Genomic DNA, 13,496 nt, shown 5'->3' on the forward strand with positions numbered 1-13,496 from the left:
ATAAAAATAAGCCAAAAGTTATAATCCATCCAAACAGGCTCTAACTCCATTAATTCCCCATTTTCATAAAACACAATCATCATTTCCTTTTACAATTTCAAAGCTCAATCACCATCCACTTAAGCTCAAAAAAGAACCTCCCTTAATCTCCCTCACTAATTCCAATTCACTTTGACCATTGCAAACCTCTCTGCTAACACCGTGTTTGGTTGAAAACCTTTCGGTTAGGGTTTTCTGGAATTGTAATAATGGCTCAATCGATGAGCAATAGAGGCGGAGGTAGGTCAATAGTAGGTGATTATGTTGTAGGGAAACAAATCGGGGCAGGTTCATTCTCAACGGTGTGGCATGCTAGACATCGAGCTCATGGAACTGAAGTTGCGATTAAAGAGATTGTTACAGCTAGGCTTAATAATAAACTTCAAGACAGTTTAAAGTCTGAAATTGTAATTTTGCAGAAGATTAATCATCCTAATATTATACGATTGCACGATATGATCGAGGTTTGCACCGTCAATTTTTTTTTATTTTTTTTTTTTTGTGTGTTGATCGATGTTATATGCATTTTTGTGTTAATAATCGAAATGCTATGAAATTGTAGCTTACTGATAAAATTTAGGTAGTTGTGTGAGTCTGTGATTGAGGTTTGTATCGTCAAATTCAGTTTTCAGATTTTCTTTGTTGTGTTAATCGATCTGCTAAGCGAAATAATATTATTAGGTATGTAATATTATTCGCTTGCACAACATGATCGAGATTCGTATCGCCAATTTCAGTTTTAATTTTGCTTTTCTTTTTTGTGTTAATTAATGAACTATGCGTTTTTCTGCTAAGTGAAATGCTAGACTTAATAGTCGAATTCTAGCTTACTGATAAGATTTAGGTACTTGTGTGAGTCTACGATCGAGGTTCGTTACGTCAAATTAAGTTTTTTAGTGTGATCGATGAAGTATGCGCCTTTCTGCTAAACTAAATGCTAGACTTTGTATTGAAATTGTAGCTTACTGATAAGATTTAGGTACTTGTGTGAGTCTATGATCGAGGTCCGTATCGTCAAATTAAGTTTTTAGATGTGTTAATCGATGAAATATGCATTTTTCTGGTAAGCAAAATGCTAGACTCCGTAGTCGAATTGTAGCTTACTGAAAAAAATTACGTACTTGTGTGAATCATCCTAATATTATTAGCCTGCACGGCATGATTGAGGTTCGTATCGTCAAATTAAGTTTTTAGATTTTTTTTTTTGTGTTAATTAATGGAATATGCGTCGTTCTGCTAAGGAAATGGTAGACTTTATAGTTGAATTGTAGCTTACTAATAATAGAGGTTCATACCGTCAAATTTAGTTTTAGATTGGCTTTCGTGTTAATCAATGAAATATGCATCTTTCCGCTAAGCGAAATGCTAGATTTCATAGTCGAATTTTAGCTTACTGATAAACTTTCGATACTTGTGTTAGTCTATGGAGCAATTGGAAATAATAGAGGTTCGTACCGTCAAATTTAGTTTTAGATTGGCTTTCGTGTTTAATCAATGAAATATGCATCTTTCCGCTAAGCGAAATGCTAGATTTTGTAATCGAATTTTAGCTTACTGATAAACTTTAGGTACTTGTGTTAGTCTATGGGGCAATTGGAAAAATAGAGGTTCGTACCGTCAAATTTAGTTTTAGATTTGTTGTCGTGTTAATCAATGAAATATGCATCTTTCCGCTAAGCGAAATGCTAGATTTCATAGTCGAATTTTTTAGCTTAATGATAAACTTTAGGTACTCGTGTTAGTCTATGGAGCAATTGGAAATAATAGAGGTTCGTACCGTCAAATTTAGTTTTAGATTTGTTTTCGTGTTAATATATGAAATATGTATCTTTCCGCAAAGTGAAATGCTAGATTCATAGTCGAATTTTAGCTTACTGATAAGCTTTAGGTACTTGTGTTAGTCTACGGAGCAATTGGAAATAATAGAGGTTGTGCCGTCAAATTCAGTTTTAGATTTGTTTTCGTGTTAATAAATGAAATATGCATCTTTTCGCTAAGTGAAATCCTAGACTTCATAGTCGAATTGTAGCTTACTGATAAAATTTTGGTACTTGTGTTAGTGTATGGATCAATTGGAAATAGTAGAGGTTCATACCTTCAAATTCAGTTTTAGATTTGTTTTCATGTTAGTCAATGAAATATGCATCTTTGTGCTACTGCGAAATGCTAGACTGCATAGTCAGATTACAGCTTACTTGTAAAATTTAGGTACTTGTGCTAGTCCATGGAGCAACTGGAAATAATAGAGGTTCGTACCGTCAAATTCAGTTTAGACTTGTTTTCATGTTAATCAATAAAATATGCATCTTTTAGTTTTAGATTTGTTTTCGCGTTATCAATGAAATGTGGATCTTTCCGCTAAGCAAAATGCTAGATTCATAGTCGAATTTTAGCTTACTGATAAACTTTAGGTACTTGTGTTAGTCTATGGAGCAATTGGAAATAATAGAGGTTCGTACCGTCAAATTTTGTTTTAGATTTGTTTTCGTGTTAATCAATGAAATATGCATCTTTCCGCTAAGCGAAATGCTAGATTTTGTAATCGAATTTTAGCTTACTGATAAACTTTAGGTACTTGTGTTAGTCTATGGGGCAATTGGAAAAATAGAGGTTCGTACCGTCAAATTTAGTTTTAGATTTGTTGTCGTGTTAATCAATGAAATATGCATCTTTCCGCTAAGCGAAATGCTAGATTTCATAGTCGAATTTTTTAGCTTAATGATAAACTTTAGGTACTCGTGTTAGTCTATGGAGCAATTGGAAATAATAGAGGTTCGTACCGTCAAATTTAGTTTTAGATTTGTTTTCGTGTTAATATATGAAATATGTATCTTTCCGCAAAGTGAAATGCTAGATTCATAGTCGAATTTTAGCTTACTGATAAGCTTTAGGTACTTGTGTTAGTCTACGGAGCAATTGGAAATAATAGAGGTTGTGCCGTCAAATTCAGTTTTAGATTTGTTTTCGTGTTAATAAATGAAATATGCATCTTTTCGCTAAGCGAAATCCTAGACTTCATAGTCGAATTGTAGCTTACTGATAAAATTTTGGTACTTGTGTTGGTGTATGGAGCAATTGGAAATAGTAGAGGTTCATACCTTCAAATTCAGTTTTAGATTTGTTTTCATGTTAGTCAATGAAATATGCATCTTTCTGCTACTGCGAAATGCTAGACTGCATAGTCAGATTACAGCTTACTTGTAAAATTTAGGTACTTGTGCTAGTCCATGGAGCAACTGGAAATAATAGAGGTTCGTACTGTCAAATTCAGTTTAGACTTGTTTTCATGTTAATCAATAAAATATGCATCTTTTAGTTTTAGATTTGTTTTCGCGTTATCAATGAAATATGGATCTTTCCGCTAAGCGAAATGCTAGATTCATAGTCGAATTTTAGCTTACTGATAAACTTTAGGTACTTGTGTTAGTCTATGGAGCAATTGGAAATAATAGAGGTTCGTACCGTCAAATTTTGTTTTAGATTTGTTTTCGTGTTAATCAATGAAATATGCATCTTTCCGCTAAGCGAAATGCTAGATTTTGTAATCGAATTTTAGCTTACTGATAAACTTTAGGTACTTGTGTTAGTCTATGGGGCAATTGGAAAAATAGAGGTTCGTACCGTCAAATTTAGTTTTAGATTTGTTTTCGTGTTAATCAATGAAATATGCATCTTTCCGCTAAGTGAAATGCTAGATTTCATAGTCGAATTTTTTAGCTTAATGATAAACTTTAGGTACTCGTGTTAGTCTATGGAGCAATTGGAAATAATAGAGGTTCGTACCGTCAAATTTAGTTTTAGATTTGTTTTCGTGTTAATATATGAAATATGTATCTTTCCGCGAAGTGAAATGCTAGATTCATAGTCGAATTTTAGCTTACTGATAAGCTTTAGGTACTTGTGTTAGTCTATGGAGCAATTGGAAATAATAGAGGTTGTGCCGTCAAATTCAGTTTGAGATTTGTTTTCGTGTTAATAAATGAAATATGCATCTTTTCGCTAAGTGAAATCCTAGACTTCATAGTCGAATTGTAGCTTACTGATAAAATTTAGGTACTTGTGTTAGTGTATGGAGCAATTGGAAATAGTAGAGGTTCATACCTTCAAATTCAGTTTTAGATTTGTTTTCATGTTAGTCAATGAAATATGCATCTTTCTGCTACTGCGAAATGCTAGACTGCATAGTCAGATTACAGCTTACTTGTAAAATTTAGGTACTTGTGTTAGTTCATGGAGCAACTGGAAATAATAGAGGTTCGTACCGTCAAATTCAGTTTAGACTTGTTTTCATGTTAATCAATAAAATATGCATCTTTCCGCTAAGCGAAATGCTAGATTTCATAGTCGAATTTTAGCTTACTGATAAACTTTAGGTGCTTGTGTTAGTCTATGGAGCAATTGGAAATAATAGAGGTTCGTACCTTCAAATTTAGTTTTAGATTTGTTTTCGTGTTAATCAATGAAATATGCATCTTTCCGCTAAGCGAAATGCTAGGTTTCGTAAACGAATTTTAGCTTAATATTAAACTTTAGGTACTTGTACTAGTCTATGGGGAAATTGGAAATAATAGAGGTTCGTACCGTAAAATTTAGTTTTGGATTTGTTTTCGTGTTAATCAATGAAATATGCATCTTTTCGTTAAGCGAAATGCTAGATTTCGTAGTCGAATTTTAGCTTACTGATAAACTTTAGGTTCTTGTGTTAGTCTATGGAGCAATTGGAAATAATAGAGGTTCGTACCATCAGATTTAGTTTTAGATTGGCTTTCATGTTAATCAATGAAATATGCATCTTTCCGCCAAGCTAAATGCTAGATTTTTTTATAGTCAAATTTTAGCTTACTGATAAACTTTAGGTACTTGTGTTAGTCTATGGAGAAATTGGAAATAATAGAGGTTCGTACCGTCATATTTATTTTTAGATTTGTTTCCTTGTTAATCAATGAAATATGGATCTTTCCGCTAAGCGAAATGCTAGATTCATAGTCGAATTTTAGCTTGCTGATAAACTTTCGGTACTTGTATTAGTCTATGGAGCAATTGGAAATAATAGAGGTTCGTGCCTTCAAATTTAGCTTTAGATTTGTTTTCGTGTTAATCAATGAAATATGCATCTTTCTTTTTTTGGTAATTAGACAAATATGTGCATCTTTCCGCTAAGCGAAATGCTAGATTGCGTAGTCGAATTTTAGCTTACTGATAAACTTTAGGTACTTGTATTAGTCTATGTTCCAATTGGAAATAACAGAGGTTTGTACCGTCAAATTTAGTTTTAGATTTGTTTTCGTTTTAATCAATGAAATATGCATCTTTTCACTAAGCGAATGCTAGATTTCATAGTCGAATTTTAGCTTACTGATAAACTTTAGGTACTTGTCTTAGTCTATAGAGCAATTGGAAATAACAGAGGTTCGTACCGTCAGATTTAGTTTTAGATTTGTTTTCGTGTCAATCAATGAAATATACATCTTTCCGCTAAGCGTAATGCTAGATTTTTTTATAGACAAATTTTAGCTTACTGATAAACTTTACGTACTTGTGTTAATCTATGGAGCAATTGGAAATATTATAGGTTCGTACCGTCAAATTTAGTTTTAGTTTTTATTCCGTGTTAATAAATGAAATATGCATCTCTCCGCTAAGAGAAATGCTAGATTTCATAGTTGAATTTTAGCTAAACTTTAGGTACTTGTGTTGGTCTATGGAGCACTTGGAAATAATAGAGGTTCGTACTGTCAATTTTAATTTTAGATTGGTTTTCGTGTTTATCAATGCGATATGCATCTTTCTGCCAAGCGAAATGCTAGATTCATAGTCGAATTTTAGCTTACAGATAAACTTTTGGTACTTGTGTTGGTCTACTGAGCAATTGGAAATATTACAAATTCGTACTGTCAAATTCAGTTTTAGTTTTGTTTTCGTGTTAATCAATGAAATAGGCATCTTTCCGCTAAGCGAAATGCTAGACTTCATAGTCGAATTGTAGTTTACTGATAAATTTTTGGTACTTGTGTTAGTCTATGGAGCAATTGGAAATAATAGAGGTTCGTACCGTCAAATTCAGTTTTAGATTTGTTTTCGTGTTAGTCAATGAAATATGCATCTTTCTGCTAAAGCGAAATGCTAGACTTCATAGTCAAATTACAGCTTACTGATAAAATTTAGGTCCTTGTGTTAGTTCATGGAGCAAGTGGAAATAATAGAGGTTAATCTGACTGCTTGTTTGGATGCATGGAGTCTTCGGATATTAGGTTTATGCATTTGGAACTTTGAGCAGTATATAATTTAGTTTCAGATTTTTTTTGATTGTGTTAATCGATGAAGTATGCATCGTTCTGCTAAGCGAAATGCTAGACTTCATAGTCAAATTGTAGCTTACTGATAAAATTTAGGTACTTGTGTGAGTATGGAGCGATTGGAAATAATAGAGGTTTATCTGATTACTTGGTTGGATGCACAGAGTGTTCAGATATTAGGTTTATGCATTTGGAACTTTGAGCAGTATTGAATCCTATGATCATTTTGCTGGGGACTTGAGATAATATCTAGTTGGTGAAAGTCTTTATAGAAAGAAGCAACTCAATAATGAAAATGCGCATTATGTGTTAATCAATGAATATGCTTCTTTCTGCTAAGTGAAATGCTAGACTTCATAGTCAAATTGTAGCTTACTGATAAAAATTAAGGTACTTGTGTGAGGCGATGGAGCAATTGGAAATAATAGAGGTTTATCTGACTGCTTGTTTGGATGCACGGAGTCTTTGGATATTAAGTTTATGCATTTGGAACTTTGAGCAGTATTGAATTCTATGCTCATTTTGATCGGGACTTGAGATAATATCTGATTGGTGAAACTCTTCTATAGAAAGAAGGAACTCAATAACGAAAACGCAAATTATGTGTTACCTGTTTAGTTGTCTTTGTGTTGTTATAAAGAAAGTAACAACTTTGTTTCTATAAACATGATACAAGGAATACGTGATTTAATCTCAGTATAATCTGAGGAAGTAATAGGTATAGCTTTTCGGTTAGTTCAATGGAAACTAGGATTGAGCAGGTTCAGCTTTTTCCCTACACCTAGCAAACTCTCGACCAATGTATCTGAGCTCTGCTTGAGCGTACTCCCAGCTTCGTTGCTTTGCTTAGTCTATAGTCCAAGTTTCGTGTCACTTATTTTTCTATATTTCATTTTGGGTGCACTGTGTTACTGATTACGAATCTGCTTAAAAAACAAATGGAATGTGTTTCTGCTCGAGTCTTATCTTTTCTTTTCCTTTTTGATCTAAATGAAACCTCGTGCATGGGATATAGGAGGTGGGAAAAATATATATTGTTCTGGAGTACTGCAGAGGAGGTGATCTTTCTATGTACATTCAACAACGCCAAGGGAAAATTCCAGAAGCAACTGCAAAACATTTTATGCAGCAACTTGGTTTGTCTGAACCTTCTATTTCTTTAGCGTAACTTCCCCTTTTCACATGTCGAGTGAATAAATTTTTATTATTACATGAATTCAAGCATACTAAATGTTCATGTTCATTTGTTGACTGCAGCATCTGGTCTAAAAATCCTTCGGGACAACAATCTAATCCATAGGGATCTAAAGCCTCAGGTTTCACTTCCTTCTACTATTATACTGTAAATTTTTATTTACTCATAAGCCTCAGGTGTATCCCTGCCATAGTTCTCGTTGAAATTCAATGACTATCATGCTAGCTTTTCTATGTGTAAAAATATTAAAGATTGCACGAGTTGCAAAGCTGGTTAGTTGTTGCTTGTGCACCACCTAGCACTTTTTGTAGCCATCTGTTGTATTAATCATCAATTGGAGCTTAGTATTTGGCAGCATTAGTGCATAAACCACAGGTTGAAATGGTTCACACGACTCCAAGGTAATTAGGCATGCAGTTGCTTCATTCTCGGGTAGCAATGGCATCTCTCATACAGAGATTTTGAATAATTACCATATTTGCTGAGGACAATACTCTTCAAAAAGATAATAAAGGAAAAGGAAAGCGTCAAAGGAGACGAGTCTCTTACCTTATCAAAGAAAAAAAAAAAAAAGGGAGACGAGTCTCTTTGGACGTACATGTAGTATTCATATCAGCAAATTAGTAGACTCTAGTTGAGAGAGCTAATGTGGTTTGGTTTTCTAGGAGTGAGTTCTTGCACGTCTCTTTGGTAATATTTCATTTATTTGTGGACAGTAATACTTCGTACATTCTTTTTGAGAATTTGAATGGTATGGTTAGTGGAATGGCCAATTCATTGATTTTTTTCCTTTTGTCTTGATCCAACAGAATCTGCTCTTATCCTCAAACAATGACAGCTCCACCTTGAAGATTGCTGATTTTGGGTTTGCAAGGTGAAGTTGTTCATCTGATAAATGTCTTTTTGCTGATTTACTCCCCTCCCTCTCCTTTCCCCTTTTGAATGATCCGAGATCCAGCAGTCCATATGCCTTTTAAAACTCTTTTTCTGTATTTTCTTTCCTTCTTTTTCCCTCTATTTAAGTTGCAAGCTTACTGGTTAAATGTTTCCTAAATGGTCCACTCAAAAGTCACAATGACTTCAACCTCTCTTTTGTTAGGTCTTTGCAACCTAGGGGTCTTGCTGAAACACTTTGTGGTTCACCATTGTACATGGCTCCAGAAATAATGCAACTTCAAAAGTATGATGCAAAGGTGATATACTCTTTCTATGATTCTCATCCATAGTCTGGTAATATCATTTCAAGATCCTATTAACTTTTGGCTGCAAACGCAGGCAGATCTCTGGAGCGTTGGTGCCATCCTGTTTCAGCTTGTAACAGGAAAAACCCCGTTTACTGGAAACAATCAAATCCAGGTTTAATGTCTTCTAAGCATTGCAAACTTCTTATGGTGGCACGTCCAGGTGCAATTTGACTGGTGATATTAAGAGTCTTCACACAAAGTTCTAAATTTTCTCCCTCCATCTTTGCTGCAGTTGCTCCAGAACATATTAAAGTCTACTGAATTGCTGTTTCCTCCAAATGCAAAAAATTTAAGTCCTGACTGCATAGATTTGTGTAAAAAATTGTTGCGCCGTTATCCAGGTACTTTTGAGTGGAAGACTTGATTCTTGTATCATATTTCCTACAGCCTTGCCATTGTGAACCTTTCTCATAGAGAAGGTCGTATGATTTTTAGTATTTACCTTAACAATAACAAATGCAGAATTCTCATTACCTGAAAATTTCTCATTACAATTTGAAAACTTGTCTTTTGTGTATCCTTGAATACACAGTGGAGCGGTTGACATTTGAAGAGTTCTTTAACCACCCATTTCTTGCACAGAAGCAGCCAGATGAGCTGTCTTGGTAAAGTGGTTAATGAATTCTGGATCTCATTATTTACATATTATTTCATCTTTCAGATTTGATTAATGTTGGACATGGTCCGCAGGGATAAGAGACCTCAAAGGGTAATAGGTGGTTTTCCTATATCAGAAAGCTATCCTGTGAGGAGCACAGAGGAAGCTTTTCAAGAAGATGGTTTACCCTTTAGTCTGGATGATGATTCCAGCGGTCCTGATGGTAGTCCTTCATTTGCTGGGAGATTACCACAGAGGATGTCATATGGCTTTTCTTGTGATGTAAAAGCTGAAAGGAAAGAAGTTACTAGTGATGCCCTGCGCAGAACAGATATTATTGGCTCTAGCCACCGACAGTCAGAAGGGAACCTGAAGGAACCTATTAATTTGAAGGACCACAGACAAGCAACTACTCGCTCAAAAGGTTCTATTTTGCAACGCTATTCCCAATTTCCTTTTGCCTAGAATTTTGGGGAAATTTTTGTTATGCTAGGATCTACAGTCAGTTTGGCTAATACTAACTTTCTGATTATGGTATTCACTCCATTCAACAGTGGTAGATTCGCTTGAGTTGATTGATCAGGACTATGTCATTGTTTCTGGTCCCCCCATGGACTCATATTCTTCAGCAGGTGCCTCTAGGCTTAGCAATATGCCATTCAGATCAAGCGGCTCCCTGCAAGCGTCTGCGAGTGCAGATCCTAGACCAAGTAACCCGTTGCCTATTATTGGCCCTCCACTTAGTAGAATAGGTCATTTAGGAAGTTTGGAAAGTCCCTCATCTGCACCTGGAACTTCACAAGTATGCACTGATGTCATAAGCCGTTTGGAGCAGCCGCCAACTGATGGCAAGGCCAGAATAGAGTCCCTGCAATGTTTTGCCTCTGCCATCATGGAATTAGTAAATGAGAAGGTAACTCAAAGTGATGTCATTTTCTCCTCAGGTGTTTGATACTATTCATTTCTTTAGCTTTGATCCCATGCTTTATTTAGAGCATTAGCATTGTTCTACAACAGCCTTGCTACTGTTTACACCATTGGTTTGGCTGCATCCAATGTAGGAGTAAGGTCTGCGTACATCTCACCCTCCCCACACCCCACTTGTGGGATTATATTGGGTATGTTGTTGTTACAATGTAGAAGTCTAATATGTTTGCTCAAGGTGGAGTCATCTATCCTATTCTTGCAGATCCTTTCATTAGCTTTTCGATGTTTATTGTCTTAGTTGTTTAATAGAACAAATTTTGACATTCTAATGTACTTTGTTCTTTCCCTGATACAAACTATTCTTATTTTACTTGCCTCGTATATCTCATGGAATATCTAAATCTTGATGTACATCTTTTGTGACATGTTACTTTGACAAAGTTTACTCCATGTACAGCTGAATGAGAAGCATCTTTTTTTCTTCTTTTGTACTAAATGTGGGGATTAATGTGTACTTCAGCGGTTTCAGCAATGAGCTGATCTTTATATACGTAAATCAAACTGTTGATTCCTGAAGAAAATTTAACAAGAATTTTATAAAGCCAAACTTTGCCCCCTTAAACATTCCATTGTGATTTATTAATTGATTCCTGTCTGAGGTCAATTTATTTACTAGCCCAGGCAAATGGAGACGCTGATTACATGTGTAGCCTTTGTGCTTCTTAAAATAATTTGATCGTTAATCTATAAAACCAAAAGAGAGAACATTCAATCATCAGGTATGGAACAATAATATCACCCGAATAAATTATATCAATAGTGATTGCATTTTTAAATTTTTTTTAATTAACATTCAATCATCAGGTATGGAACAATAGTATCACCCGAATAAATTATATTAGATAGTGATTGCCTTTTTTATTTTTTTATTTTCATAAAGGTAACGTCATAGAGACTGCCTTTTCTTTGCGATACAAACTTACTAGAAAGTTTAACGTGGTGAGATAAAGAGTTTAAATGGAAACGAAATACCAACCTAGTTTGCAAGTTTGACAGCCGAGCCTCACTTTTAAGAGAGCTGAAAAAAGAACAAGAAAAGAAAGATCTTTTGATTTCTGCCTTGGGTTTATCAGCAAAAACAATTTTTATATATTCCAAACTTTAGCTCTTGGTCAATCTCGGTCCTTGTTTGTTGTGGGTGTCATCCGATTTAACTTTCCATCATCACTGCTTTCGCCTTGCTAATATCAGGTGATGGTAAGTGCTTGGAGAACTTATGTTAATTTTTTAACTGTATGGTCTACTACCTTTTGCTGTTAAACATATTTATTGGCTTAATATATGCTTTCAAGATTCGGTGCTCAAGAGATGTTATATTCAAAATCTTGTGCTGATTCTTCTTTGGCTTACTTGACTATTCTGGTTTCTACGCTATGATTAGTTCCTTTCTGGTATGCTTCTGCTAATAGTTCTTGCTTTCTCCTGAAGGTTGAGGCAGGCAAGCATCTGGAAGCATTTTCAATTCAGCTAGTCATTCTTGCTATATGGAAGCAAGCTTTGGATATTTGTCTTACACAAGCGGCATCGGCAATTGAAGGAAGTCCAAACCAAGAAACTATCAGATTGAAGGAAATCATGATGAAAGGTCAAGTTGGTCTTAACATCAAAGAGCATCTTGATGCTACTAACATTTTAGGGCCGGAGAATGTGTGCTCTCATATTGAAAAAGCATTTCTTGGTGAAGTTGGTAACGCAGAGGAACTTGCCAAACATATAGAGCCTGGTATACTCTCCGTGACTACGATTGTCAATTTGACCTGTACCCATCCCCTTTTGCTTCAATCTCCATGTGCTTTATATGTGATGCTGCAACTCTGCTTTTGACGTTTTGTTTCCTATTTCCTCTTTCTATTCTACTGCAATAATTTACGAGTCCCTATACACCTGGCGAACTTTTACTTTACAGCTACTATTAAGACAAAATTATGCAAGTTACTGCAAACTAACTCGGAAAATTCGAAGTTTCGAACTGGAGATAGAATAGCCATCTGTTGAGCTTGTAGTTGTCCCTTGGTATTTTCATATTTATGTGCGTCAAATATTATTCTTAGCTATTTCTTTTACTACAAAAATTGAAATCGATCAAAGCATCCTTAGATGATTTGGCATAGAAATATATTAACTTTTCACTTGAGTATGATGCCTATACTTCTTTTTATGGTCTGGTCTTAGACAAAAAGATGAAGAGCTTGCTTGTGCTGTTGTTTGTTCCCAGGAAACACAGAGGTGCCAGATGCAATGGAGATGATATTTCAATCTGCCCTGGCTTTGGGTAGGAAGGGAGCTGTAAGTGTTCTTTATTTTCTTTCTTGATCTTGTTCTGTATTGGTGTTTTTGTTGAATTAAAGTCCAACATAAACAAAGTGACTTTCATCATAAAACTTTAGGACAGAGGGAATCAGAAACTCTTTTCGTGCGTGTGATATTACAGTAAGCATTTACCAGAAGTTATGATACTGTGGCAGGTTGATGAGTACATGGGTCGGACTGAAAATGCAGTCGTGTTTTATTCAAAAGCTGTGCGGTTGTTAGCATTCCTTCAAGTGGAAGCACCATCTCTGATTTTAAATCCTCCATTTTCTCTGACAAATTCGGATCGTTATAGGCTTCAAAATTACATTGATGTCCTCAATAACAGGCAAAGCGTTTCAAGGTCTCAAATGATGGCTCTGCTCAAGTGTGAGGATCAACACTGCTCCCCGTAAGGAGGAGAGAGAGCTGCTGTTAATACAAAACGACTATGATATGTCAGTGTCTTACTCTGTAAAATTCTTTTGTCTGTACAGTTATTCTTTTAGCAATTTAAAGTGAGCGAGAAGGAAAAAGAAAAAAAAATGTAAAAGTTACGTTTAATTCATTTTCTTTAACGATTGTAACATAGAGTTCCTCTTTCTTCAAGAAAAATTCATTGCCCTGGACTATCTCTTCATATTCATCTGGAGGCAAAGCCTCTTTCAGCGCATTGAGCTCTTTGTTAGCTGATATCCAATCTTTTCTATAGACTAGTGGTATGCATCTACGTTTCTCTTAAGGGGTCATTTCTTTGTAATCCAGGTGGATACACTGGTGGAAATTGGGACTGATTTAAGAATTAACTTCAGATATCTATATCTATAATAATTATAATTATAGGAGTT

General features: G+C 35.1%; 1 protein-coding gene across 1 annotated transcript; it reads left to right on the forward strand.

The window, feature by feature from the left end:
• Nucleotides 1-53: 53 nt before the first annotated feature.
• Nucleotides 54-13,280, forward strand: LOC132625798 (serine/threonine-protein kinase ATG1c-like). The gene is made up of 13 exons (XM_060340366.1): nt 54-503; nt 7,351-7,471; nt 7,593-7,651; nt 8,340-8,404; nt 8,630-8,723; nt 8,806-8,886; nt 9,007-9,115; nt 9,307-9,379; nt 9,465-9,796; nt 9,927-10,285; nt 11,788-12,082; nt 12,575-12,645; nt 12,825-13,280. Exons 1-13 carry the CDS (start codon nt 249-251, stop codon nt 13,062-13,064), a joined length of 2,154 nt encoding a protein of 717 aa, XP_060196349.1. The 5' UTR covers nt 54-248; the 3' UTR covers nt 13,065-13,280.
• Nucleotides 13,281-13,496: the final 216 nt, after the last annotated feature.

Source organism: Lycium barbarum, unplaced genomic scaffold, assembly GCF_019175385.1.
Source record: "Lycium barbarum isolate Lr01 unplaced genomic scaffold, ASM1917538v2 unchr_scaffold_95, whole genome shotgun sequence".
Taxonomy (NCBI): domain Eukaryota; kingdom Viridiplantae; phylum Streptophyta; class Magnoliopsida; order Solanales; family Solanaceae; genus Lycium; species Lycium barbarum.

Excerpts from the sequence above, each read along its gene's own strand:
- LOC132625798 (XM_060340366.1), top strand. The coding sequence starts at position 249 with ATGGCTCAATCGATGAGCAATAGAGGCGGAGGTAGGTCAATAGTAGGT. Across the intron at positions 10,286-11,787 it reads TGGAATTAGTAAATGAGAAG|GTTGAGGCAGGCAAGCATCT; the intron begins GTAACTCAAAGT and ends TTTCTCCTGAAG. Across the intron at positions 12,646-12,824 it reads CTTTGGGTAGGAAGGGAGCT|GTTGATGAGTACATGGGTCG; the intron begins GTAAGTGTTCTT and ends ATACTGTGGCAG.